The sequence below is a fragment of the Lactuca saligna genome, chromosome 4 (genome assembly GCF_052625555.1).
Source record: "Lactuca saligna cultivar CGN05327 chromosome 4, ASM5262555v1, whole genome shotgun sequence".
Classification (NCBI taxonomy): domain Eukaryota; kingdom Viridiplantae; phylum Streptophyta; class Magnoliopsida; order Asterales; family Asteraceae; genus Lactuca; species Lactuca saligna.
Window position 1 is genome coordinate 287,628,193 of NC_136420.1, and position 13,004 is coordinate 287,641,196.

General features: G+C 32.0%; 1 protein-coding gene across 3 annotated transcripts; it reads right to left on the reverse strand.

Annotated features, from left to right (window-relative positions):
* Positions 1–166: 166 nt before the first annotated feature.
* LOC145043750 (LEAF RUST 10 DISEASE-RESISTANCE LOCUS RECEPTOR-LIKE PROTEIN KINASE-like 1.4) lies at positions 167–11,811 on the reverse strand. 3 transcript variants are annotated; one of them, XM_078992497.1, is made up of 4 exons: positions 10,943–11,811; positions 3,144–3,173; positions 2,664–3,020; positions 167–1,273 (listed from the first exon to the last, which is right to left on the reverse strand). In XM_078992497.1, exons 1-4 carry the CDS (start codon positions 11,709–11,711, stop codon positions 411–413), a joined length of 2,019 nt encoding a protein of 672 aa, XP_078848623.1. In that variant the 5' UTR covers positions 11,712–11,811; the 3' UTR covers positions 167–410. The 3 variants fall into 3 exon arrangements, with proteins under 3 accessions (XP_078848623.1, XP_078848624.1, XP_078848622.1); XM_078992498.1 differs by lacking the exon at positions 10,943–11,811 and adding an exon at positions 6,287–7,071; XM_078992496.1 differs by lacking the exon at positions 10,943–11,811 and adding an exon at positions 3,768–4,714.
* Between the last annotated feature and the right edge of the window lie 1,193 nt (positions 11,812–13,004).

A 13,004-nucleotide genomic window follows, 5' to 3' on the forward strand; every position in this document is an offset into this window, starting at 1 on the left:
AACTTAGATCCGATAGGGCTTCAAATATGTGATACTACTCTATTTATGAAATTTTGTCTTATTTATATATTTGTTTTGGGCGTTTTCACAAAAAAAAAAAAAAAAAAACCTCCAAGTTATTACAATTGCTAATGAATCCAAACTTAAATATCTTTAAAAAAAAATCTAAATAAAATATCATAATAATCATAATAAACGAATAAATAAAACATATCTTTGAGTTTATCATTCAAAATAAAGAATGAAACCCACACATTACACAACACCGGATTATGAATTTCTTATCACCAAAACTTTGCTATTTACATTCCCTTAACATAACCAATTAGATTTAGAGGCAACAAATTAAGTCCAACCACCCATCGTCGGAAGTATTTACTATAATCCGGCGACGGCAGTTCCACTTCCACCTAACAATCCTTCAAACGCCCACCATCATCCACCACAATATCAACCACCTCCAGTTTCTGAGCATTCATTTCATCATTCTGAATCCCTCTCAAAACCTCCACCACCTCCTTCATCGTCGGCCTCAAATCCTTCTCCTGTTGCAGACACCGGAAAGCCAACTCCGCCACCAACGTCATCATCCTCCTCACCACCCCATCACTCTCAAACCCAACACTCTTATCCACCAACTCCCCCAACAAATGATTCTGAATCTTCACCACCGCCATATTCGCCAAATTAATATCCAACCGGTGGCGACTCGTATCCACCGCCATTAACGAAGACAAAAGCTCAATCAACACCACCCCGAAGCTATACACGTCGCTTTTGTCGGTCAACTGATAGCACTGATAATACTCCGGGTCAACGTATCCCGGCGTCCCTTGTGGCGCGGTGGAGACATGGGTGGCGTCGTTAGGGAACAACCTCGATAGCCCAAAATCAGCGACTTTGACTTTGAAAGTTTTGTCTAAGAGAATGTTGGTGGTTTTGACATCGCGGTGGATGACGTCGGAATTGTGGAGGTATGCTAGGGCTTCGGCGGTTTCTATGGCGATGTTGAGGCGGAGTGGCCAAGAAATGGGGGCGGAGGTGGAGGTGGAGAGTTTTCCGTGGAGGTGATCGGCGACGGTGCCGTTGGGGATGTATTCGTAAACGAGGAGGAGTTCTTTGCTATGTTTTGATGAGCAGCCGTATAGTTTGACTAGGTTTTCGTGGTTTAATTTTGTTAGGATTTCGACTTCGTTCATGAATTGTTCGACGCGTTTGAAGTTGTTTTCGTATAGACGTTTCACTGCGACTTCTCGACCATCGATAAGCTTACCTGAGAATTAATTTCTAGAAGGATTAATTTTGTTTATTTGATTATTAAAGATAAAAGATTTTTTTTTTGTTATAATTTGACTACAAATTTTGCAAAAAGTCCGGTTCAAATTTACTTTTAAATGGTTCGAAATATCTAAAATGAATTTAAGAAAATTAATATATTATTATTCTTATATAATATATGAAATAGTTTTAGACCGAATATGTGTTTTATGTATTAGATAGCTTATAAGTTATAAATTAATTTACATTTTTTATTTTTTGGATAGTCATATATAACAAAGGAAATAGTAGTTTATAAGATATTTTTTTTAAAAGCTTATATTAAAGCTTCAACTAGATTATTGAGTTTTTAAAATCAGTTCAAATATCATTTATTAATTTAAAAAAAGGCATATTCTTCATGTTTTTTAACGTGTTTTATATAGTTTAACTAATTTACTAGCTAGTTTAGTAAAATTTATTTTTTTATAAATAAACAATTAGTTTTTCAAGTATTAGTTGTTAGCTGATATTTCAGCAATCTTACTTTTAAGCTATTATGCTAATACAAATTTTAAATTTGAAGACTTTTTGTGGCCAAAAAATTATTATGATTTATAGTGAATTTATTGCAAAATAAGTTACTATGTTAATAATATCCTCCAGCGAAGACGGTTTTTTTTTTTCAAATTAATTATCTAAGTAAAAAATAAATAATACTATAACTGTAAAGATATTTTAAAATTTGATATACTAGAAAAGTTAAAATTTCAGTATTAAAAAACCCTAAAAATCATAAAAATATATAAAAAAAATACTTAATCATCACAAAACTTTTTAAAATTTTTTTATAAAAAATCGCAGCTTTTTAATAAAATTCATTGAAAAAAATAAAAAATCTATTTTTTTAATTAAAAAAATCACATTTTTTTTCAACGAATTTGTATAAAAAGTTGCGATTTTTTCTAAAAAAAATTAAAAAAAAAAGTTTTATTATCTCTAATTCTTTTTTTATGCATTTTTATGATTCTTAGAGTTTTTTTTAGAGTTGTTGTGTTTTCCAAATAACATTTCCATATATATATATATATATATATATATATATATATATATATATATATATATATATATATATATATATATATATATATATTAAAAAAAGTAATTTAAAAGAAACTCCTATTTCATAACTTTTTAGTCGTTATTCTATAAGTATTATAAAAGTGAAATCAAATATATTTGTTTTGTTCACAAAACAACATTAAAACAAAATTTTTAATTGTTTACTTTCTTAAAAGAAATGGTCTTTTATAAAGAAAAAAAAAATAGTTCAATAAAAAACACTAAAAAGGAAAAATTATTAATTCTAAATTCAATAATTTTATGGTTAGGATTTAAAGCATTACCATAATACACAGCTCCAAAACCACCATCTCCAAGTTCTCTTGAATTATTGAAGTTATCAGTAGCCACTTCTAATTCCTCATAACTAAAAACCTGAGCTCCAAAATAAGAACTTTTTCCAAAATCATTTGATGTTTTTGATGAAGGATATGAAGGGATACTTGAAGTAAAATTAGAACTTCCACTATTGACTTGATTATTATTGACTTGATAATTTGATACAGTGGTTAGAATAGCTTTTGTCTCAGTATGTGAAGGCGATAATTCTCTGATCGCAATCCGTTTCCTCCGTTGTCTGCAAACAAAGATTCCGATTCCGATTCCGATGGCTGCGAGAATTGCTCCAACGACTGCGACAACTGGAATTGGAATTCAAGAGTTAGAATTTTAGTTTGTTGAAAGTTGAAACTTGAAAGTATTTGTTTAAGATGAAATTTTGAGTGTTTTTAGAGATAGAATGGAATTAATCAATTAATGCGTACTTGTAGATACAGATTTTTTGCTTGAACTCCCTGAAAATTAACAAGAAATTGTTAGTTAGCTTAGAAATCACAAAATCAAATGTAAACAATTCCTTATTTATTTATTTAAAATTCAAAATTTTATACTGTTTAAACTAGATCTTCAAAAAATGGCTATGAATAAATATATATAGCATGTGATTTTTAATACATTTATAAAGACATAAATACACGCATGCAATAATTTTAAATTATAAAAATGTGGTCAACAAAGTACTTCGTTGAATTATTCCAAAAACTACCTGTTACTATTACAGGAATTAATTAACAGCCACCTTCTTTTATATTATATTTTATTATCTGTTTAATAATTTACCACCAACTATTATTTCGTATATATCGTAACATACGAGGAATCATAGTTTTATACCTTTATATATAAATATAAATTAAAATCTCTATATACTTTACTGTTTAAATTATTAATCTTATTATTCTAACTAATTAGATTTATAGATTCGAGTGAATCAGTTAAAACCGGTTCGAGTTGACTCAGCTATGGTGTCGTCTCAACTCAGAAACAAACTAGGGTTTCAAGTAGACTCAATCACGAATATGAATCTACGAGATCGGAAAACCACATACCTCCACCTTCGTTCGTATCATTACATGTTAACGAGAAATTTCCATTAGCACAGTAGCAAGCAAACACATCAGGTGACGTTGAGTTTGATCCACATTGACCGTTTGACCGAATACACCGATCACACTCATTGATGTTCGCCGTCCACTGTAGCTGGAAACCGGCCGTCAAACCTGACCTCAGATCATCTGTTGTAGCAATCCCTGTCGCTAATCGAGTTGCTGAAGATTGATTCACCGGTACATCGATGCGATTTTGACACTGATCCAAGGAACTGGCCACGCTAGGGATTAGCTGATCAGTTCTTATGAAATAACTGTCGCTTTGGCTCTCATTCACATTACAAGTAAATCTGTAATTAGTGCCCAAAAGTATCACCCCAATACTACTATTGCAATTGTAGTACAAGGACACATTCCGCTGGTCAAAATTGTCGCCGTTGAACAGCGTCGAGTTGTAGGAGGTGTTGTATAGAAATCGAGGGCAAATGTTTTCCCGGAGATCGTTTCTAGCGATGGTGATCGTCTGTGTACTGGTATCAGAACGCAAAACTCGGTAGTTTAATGATTCGAAATTGAGTAGGGGAACATTCGATGGGCAGGTTAGCTGAAAACCAGGGTGGCCGCAGTATGCCGGACGATTTAACCCCCAAAATGGGTACTCTACTGTAATTGCTCCACACTGGACCCGTGCGCCACAAACATCAAATGGTCGTTGGGTTTCTTGGCATGAGATAGCCGGAAAACAGAGAACGATGGATAGAATCACCGGGAAGAAGGCGGGGCTTGGATCTAGACGGCGTTTCATGGTGGTCGGAGTAGAACGAGAGGAAGCAATGGGTAATGAATGAAGAAGGTTGATTTATTGAAAGAGGAAGTAGTATTTGACTGGTTTATCGTCAATATTCATCAATAAGAGATAAAAACAGGTTTATTTAAATGTTAAAAACTTGAACGAAACAGAAGCTTCTATAGAGTGCTAAATATCAAACATGACGTCAATCAACACTATGAATTCAAAATTAAAAGAAAATGAGCCAAAGATACTCTCTTGAATAATTCAAAGGCCGACTTAACAAATTACTTGTATGAATTAATGAAAGAGTAACAATTATTTATATTTGGAAGGTGTTCATTTAAAAAAAACATAAATTTTCAATTTGAGTAGTACATTTATAAAAACCATACAATTTCAATTTGAGTACTCCAAGTTAAACTATTTCAGTACATACATAAATGTTAATCATGGAATATTACCAACTACGTGAATATCTATTACATAAATGTGAATATCTATGCGTTGCGTAGAATAAAATTAAATTTTTTAGTAATTTTATGTTAATAAAAATATTTATATCATTTATATTAATTATAAAATAATAATTGTTACATTTAGTTTATATCAAATTATAATTAATTTGAACAATAAATAAAATTACGATTATTGAAATCAAATCGTTTAATGATCTCTACTTATGTTTTATATGTGTATAACATTAGTTATATTTGTTCATTATTTTAATTTTCTACTTTTATGAATTATTATGTTTTAAAAAAAAAAAAAATTGACGGTGTTTTAATTTTATTATGATGATTATTTAAATTACCAACAAAATGTTTATAATCTAACATAATTTAATTTCTAAATTTGTATTATTTTTAACTATTATTATTATAAATTAATTTAAAGACAATTGAATTTTAGTTATTATAAAATATAGTTTTCAGACACCTGTTAGTTAATTTGATTAATCAATTTAGATTCTTTTATATTTATTATATTTAATATTTTCCTTTTAAGTGAATTTGTTATAATATATTAACCCTTGAATTTGGTTAAAACTATATTAAAAACTAAGCCGAAATTAATGTACTTTTCTTAATTTCACATATATCTCCACACAAATTAATCAAATATAGGCCGGATGAAATCTAAAATACTAAGGGGGTGTTTGGCTTAGCTTTTCAAATCCTTTTTGGAAAAGTTACAAAAAGTTAGGGTTTTCTGACTTTTCCAAAAAGTTGTTTTTCTTTATGTAAAAATTTCAAAAGTGACTTTTAAAACCAGTTTGCCAAACATCTTTTGTTTTTTTTTTTCTTTTTCAAAAAGAACTTTTGGCTTTAAAAAGCTAAGTCAAACACCCCCTAAATTCCAAAATCTAAGTGGGACATTTTAGCGGAGTCTGAGTCGACTCAGATAGGTTGTCATATTCGAGCAAACTCGAGTTTCCAATTGTCAAACAACAATTTATGAAAGACTTTAACGAGATAGAACCTTCACATGAATTTTGTGTATCGAATGACTTCGTCTATTTACTTGACCAAATGAATTCCACGCCACTTTTGACTATTTGAACCATCAATGTGAAAAACAAGTAATAGTAGATATGCCTTTTTTTCTTCTCAATTCACTCGGTTATAGTATCTATATAATTATATCATATTCTAACATATTCATTTCGTATTGTTAGTAATTAAATAGTAAATACTCAAATGACCGTAGATATGGAACAGAAAAATACCTTGATGCTTGTGACATTCATCTATAGAAGGACCATCACGACAGTAGCAAATGAAACGACTACTAGGGTCGATCCCACACGAGCCTTCTGACTTTATGCAATTTTTGCATTCTTCACCCTCTACATACCACTGCAAAGCAAACCCCTTGTCTAGGGCAGTGACAAGATCGGTCCGGTTTTGGTCAAGATCTCTTGCATTATTTTCAAAAACCGGAACAATTACACTTTCGTTACATGGAATACTTGAGGGATATACCACATTGGTATTTGTTTTGTTTATTGTACAAGAATGCTCAAAAGTGGGCGCCTGGGATGAGGGCAGATGACACCCGTAACCTAGAGTTAGGTTTCGGGTGCCAGCAGTGTAATTGAATGAAATGAAATCGATAGTGGTGTTAACGAGTCTTGAAGGACATATTTCTCCCCAATAATCTAGTCGTGTGAGCATGATGGTTTTATCTTGATAGCTAACATCGAGGACTCGATAGTTTAGAGACTTAATTTCTATAACTGGAATACTGTTGTTGACACAGTCTAGCTTGTAGCCTAGTTTTCCGCAGTAATTTGGACGGTCCTTTCCCCAAAACGGGTACTTCATAGGTTTAAGGGTTCCACACATAAATGCCTTGCCACAACTTTTGTATCGCTCATCATTAGTGCATAAAGAAGTTGGGGCATTTATGAGAATCAATAGACTGAAAGTAACGAAGTATGAAGAAGGGAATGCATCCATATTGGCACGATGAATTTAAGGATTACATATACTTAAAATATCATCTTTTATTATGCTAAAGCTTTTAGGAAAGTTTACGACAAAAATGAAGCACCTCTTGACCCTACAAAATGTTTGTGTTTATACTAAAACTTGTTTGGACATAATTTTTGCCATATACCATCTTAAAACAAAGTTACGAAGTATACTAAGACACATGAAACATTCCAAAACTAGGAATATATATAATGATTAGACAAAGACTAGGATTTAAATAGGAATTAGTGTACGACGCAAAAAGTTAAATATGACAACGATAAATTATAAAAAAAATCTCCATAAACTATATAACAAATGGAAAATGTCATTGCTTAGCTAATAAAAAAACTGTTAATATTATCCAATTCCATTTAGAATTCCATGTTCTGGTTTGTTAGCTATGGCATTTCTAAGACTCATGTGTATCACATAACAGAAAGGTAACGTTGTCATTCTATAAAGAAAAATAAAAAATATATTAAGGAATAGTAATAATACTTTTATAATCATATATAGATATGTATATTTTAATTATTTTTGCATCCGAATAATCACCTACTTATATTTTCTTCCCTATCTATAAAAGAATGATTAACATGGATTATAGATCTTAAAAATTTGTAAAATGATTATATTATTACATAAGATAACAACTATAGGAAAATCGGTCTTTACTCTTCAGCGACATATGTTGTCTCTCGAGAGACGAAAAACTTTCGTTAAAGATGTCTTATTACTTTTTCATCTGTTACCTCATATATATATATATATATATATATATATATATATATATATATATATATATATATATATATATTGTGTGTGTGTGTGTGTGTGTGTGTGTGTGTGTGTGTGTGTGTGTGTGTGTGTGTGTGTGTGTGTGTGTGTGTCTGTCATGTATCTAATATTAGGTATAAAACCATCTAAATTGACTTTATTTTGATTAAAAACCATAATTTTCTTTAATTGTTAGCTTCTTTCCAGTGCTTTTGAGCTCATATTATTTTTTATTTTATAATTAATACCCAACATATATGTATTTCGAATGTGATTTTTTATCAGACCTTTAATAGAAGTTTCATAACTTCTTTTGACACCTACCTTGCTTTGTTTTTCTTGATGGATTATGGGAATAGGTTTATCATGTTTTTAATTAATAATTTCAATCTTTCACTATAGTTTTCTGTAATAAATTTCAATATATCGAACTACATTTAGTTGGTAAAATATTATTATATACAGTTTGTAGTGCAAAATTAAACTTATAAATCTAACGTTTTCATAGGAGAGTCATGTGTTACACCATATGTGGACATAGGGTTGTAAAGAAATCAAATGAATATCAACATGGGCTTATTCATGTTCATTTGTTTAAGTTAACAGACTCTTTATTACGGGTTAGAACCCTAATTATTAATTAGTGTTATTTTTAGAATATGATTAGTGTGAGGAGCTGTGTTAGCAGTAGCCAAGTGTGCGGTTCAGTTATCCTCTTTTGGAGGTGAGTCTTCTTATCACACTAGTAGGTCGAAGCACCAATGTCAGCCCACTGATTTATATGTGTTGGATGTATGTAATTATGTGGCTATTTTGATATGATTGAATGATATATAGAGCCAATGTGGGCTCGGAGTCATTATGGACTCAGGTGTTGATACGAACCCGACACAACTACCTGTTGTCATATGGGTTGATACGGACTCGAGGATTGATGTGGACTTGACGCAACTGCATACTATCATATGAGGTTGAGACGGACCTGACACAACCACGTGTTGATATATATATATATATATATATATATATATATATATATGTATATATATATGTATATATATATATATATATATATATATGCGTGTGTGTGTGTCTATTATATGTGGTATTTTAGGAATAACACTAAGCTTTGTGCTTACAATTATGTTTATTGTTCCTGTTACTTCCAGTACAAAAGGGAAGGGCCCGGTATGATCGTAGTGTATTCTTCCATGTTCCGTATTTTCTTTGTGATTTGGATTTGTTCTCTGATGATTACTCTCATTTTACATACTTTGTTTGGGATTTTTATGAATACTTGATGGTTTTGGATTTGTACTCTGATGATTACTCTCTCTCTCTCTCTCTCTCTCTCTCTCTCTTCGTTGTCCTAATTGTCATTGCCTCTTTTCTCTAACGATCATCATCCTTCTCCCTCGATCCTTGTTGTCGATCAACATGATGACACCAAATTATACCGCTAAAATTGGCAATGATACATCTTTCCCCCGAAGTTGTTGATGAACCCACTTGTAAATGCATTAACATAATCATCAACAAGTGGATTTATAGCACACATTCACTAATCTCATCCAAACATTTGTGAAACCAGGGCCTCTAAAAGGATATGGATCATCTTAAAAAATATTCCAAGATAACAAAGCCACATGTGTATATACTTGGAGGAATAACTTAATAAGATTAGGATTGACTCTTTCTCCAATGCATCAAATTATTGTTCCCGAATCAAAACCTTGGCGAGCCAACTTGTCAAAATTAGAAAGTGTATCTCAAAAAACGAAACAAAATGCAACTATATATACTTGGAGGAATAACTTAACAAGACTAGGATTGACTCTTTCTCCAATGCGTCAAATTATTGTGCTCAAATCAAAACCTTGGCGAGCCAACTTGCCAAAATTAGAAAGTGTATCTCAAAAAAAGAAACAAAATGATCATGTAATTGATATCCAACTTGACTAATAAGTACGACATGATTACAACCTTCATCCACCAATCTAATCCCCTATTAAGTTTTAACAAGACCTACTCACAATTACTTCTCAAATAAAGAAGGTGAAATGCAAAAGAGTCCCACACAAACCACTCCCTTACCATTTAGGCTACAGGGAGTCGATTACTAGGAGTACGGTGGTAGGGCTCGCCACCCTCACTACACACCGCCCCCTAGCGCACGCTAGGGAGATCGCCACCGATTAGTCGCCACGCGTTCTCATGCTCAAATGTGCATGCACACACAACAAACTATCAATTTAGGATGTGTTTGACACACCACAACTAACTTATGTTTCGAGTTTTTTGAAGTTGTTATGTTTAGCAAGCCAAAAAGTAGTTCATAAGCTAGCTTTTTAGAAAACAATTTAAACTAGCTTTTTAGGAGTTCTTTTTTAAAAAAAAAAAAAAAAAAAAAAAAAAAAAAATTCAAATGTACCCCTTAATTAATTATAGAAACAGATTCTTTTAAATATCTTTTTATGTCAATTTATATTTTTCAACTAGTTTTACCAAACATTGTTTTTTATCAGTTAACTTTCAACTGTCAGCTAGCTTTTCAGCTAATAGTTAATTTTTCAACTAGTACACAAAACCTAACCTTAAAGTCCGATGAATGTTGGGCAACTGACTCCTATATCGAGTATACCACAAAGTGTGATAGTTTTATATCAACTATAAGCTAACTTAAAATTCAATTGTTTTGAACTATAAGCTAACTTAAAATTCAAAAACTTGCAATTTGAAAATCCAACAAAAAAAATCTAAAAAGGTTGTTCCACTGTGGTAGAAATTACAAATAAGTGAATGACTACTACTATGGTACATACAAATCTTGTCGATAATATAAGATTGTTATTATTTCATTTATCTGTATGAATGTTCTTCTCGGCTACGATGAAGGAATCCAACTGCCACTATAATACACCCTCCACGATATATTTTAACCATTTTTTGATATCAACCAGTCCTTTTCCCTATCGCTCTTATTATCATTATATAATAGTTTAAGGATTCCGATATTCTTTTACCATAAGTTGCCAAGAAAACAAGGTACCACATACAAAATGACATATAAAACATAGCATGCAAATCAAAAGAATCATTAAGGGTTACAAAGGTATAGAGTTGCATACCTGATGATGTTGATGTTGATACAAATGGTGATGCGTTGACATCGGTTTTGTTAACTGTTGAGCAACTATCAGCCAAAAATGGTGATTCAGGGCAAGCACACATGGTTAGAACGGTATTATCATCGTAAATGCACTGGCCACCCGACTGGATACATTCTCTGCAACCACTCCCTTCCACCTTCCAAATCACATCAAACCCTTTTTGAAAAACCCGACCCAATACATCTGACTTCAAGAACTCAACTGGAAATGGGATTACAACACTAGTTTCGCAATTCCCGGGACCTTGTATCCCGGGAACTAGAAACACTGGATTAAGTTCATCGTTAGCACAGAAAATAGAGCCGATCCCCATGAAGTTAAAAGAAAGTGGGCATCCAAAAAGGATGCTAATGTTCATATAGCTTTTTGTGTAATCGAAAAGCTTGGGATCAATGGTGGTGTTCACTAGCTCTTGTGGACACATTGAGTTGATCATATCCTCTCGAACAATCTTCAAAATCTGGGCCGTTGGATCGATTCCCAGAACCTTGTATGTAATGTTCATGATCTTGATGATCGCCGGATTCTGATGGTCACAGTTTAGCTCGAAACCGGGGTATCCACAGTATGTAGGATCTTGGTGGCGCCGGAAAGGGTATTGGAAGCCTGAGATAGTTCCGCAACTGAATGAAGTGTTGCAAGTGCCATAGAATCCGGCTGAGTTGCTCGAACATTCTTGGATTATGATTAAAATGAGTAGCTTTAGAATATGATATCGGGGATTCATGGAGAATTTGGAGAAGGTGAAGTAGTAAAGCTTTGAAATGAATGTTGAATAGGGTTGAAGAGTAGGGAAGTGGGTGGGTTTTTGAGTGAGATTGCTTTAATTAGGAATCACTCAAGCATCAACTACCACGTTTGAAAAGTTGATTGATGGATATTTAATTGGGGTTATGGTGTTTAATTATTGGTTTAAGATAGTACAATGTTGACTTGTTAGTAACTTAGTGATAAAGCTGTTTTTATGTACATGGTTTCCATGTAGACTTTGGGTCTAAATCTATGCGGACGTAACTTGATTTTTTTTTTTTTTTTTTTTCTAAATTTGAATGAGTTTTAAATATGTTTGAACTTCAACCTTCGATGTTGTAAAGTCTGAAACTAGGTTGTTTTATAGAATAAGATTAATCTGATTACTCGAGCTATAGAAAAAGTTCGAAATGTCATTGAGTTGTAGTGTAGTATTAGTGGGGAATAAATTATAATTCTGATTTCTCAATAAGTTTTTATTATATTAAAAACATGTTATGAACAAAACAATTGAATTTGCTACCACACATGATAAGAAGACATAGTGTGTAAGCATTGAACTTGTGCATTAACCTATTATACAAAATTATGTACCTATAAATATATTCATTAATAAGAATATTTATATTAGAATGCCAATAAAACTGATTTAAATCCATATTCTAGTCAATTTGATTGGGAAAGGGAGTTGATTCGTACAAAACAATTTTTCTACATACATAACATTCGGTGTTTTAAAATGTTGTATTGTACAACTTTATAATGAATGGATTGTTGTGTATGACAAAAAACTGTTGTGTACGAATCACTTCCCATTAGGAAATCATTTAAGTTAAATGAGTGTAAGTGCGGACAAGGAACCCGAGCTGAAAACCAGGGACCAGGATGCAAACATAACATCTTCGTGTGTTGTTGGAACTATAAGGATGATATGTATGCTATTTTTAGAGGCTGAAATTAATGAACAAAATGGGTTATGTCGAAGTTAAAACAGGGGAGAGGAGTTGTAGGATATTATCTTACTTCAAAGTTGAAGTCAAATTACATTAGTAGAAGATAATGGTAAATATGGATGTATTGGATGGATATGGGTTGCTATATTTAGAATAAGTTTTTTATTCACCAAAGCCTAATTAGATTATACACATTAACATTTTACAATATATTGGTACTGTTCTTAACATCAAATCACGCTACAGTATCTCCTCTCCCTCTCCGTCAAAATGTAATGAAATCGATAAAGGGGTAAAACTGATTCATTGATTTGTAA

Excerpts from the sequence above, each read along its gene's own strand:
- LOC145043750 (XM_078992496.1), bottom strand. The coding sequence starts at position 4,572 with ATGAAACGCCGTCTAGATCCAAGCCCCGCCTTCTTCCCGGTGATTCTA. Across the intron at positions 3,174-3,767 it reads TGATACGAACGAAGGTGGAG|GGAGTTCAAGCAAAAAATCT; the intron begins GTATGTGGTTTT and ends GTTAATTTTCAG. Across the intron at positions 1,274-2,663 it reads TTTTGGAGCTGTGTATTATG|GTAAGCTTATCGATGGTCGA; the intron begins GTAATGCTTTAA and ends ATTAATTCTCAG.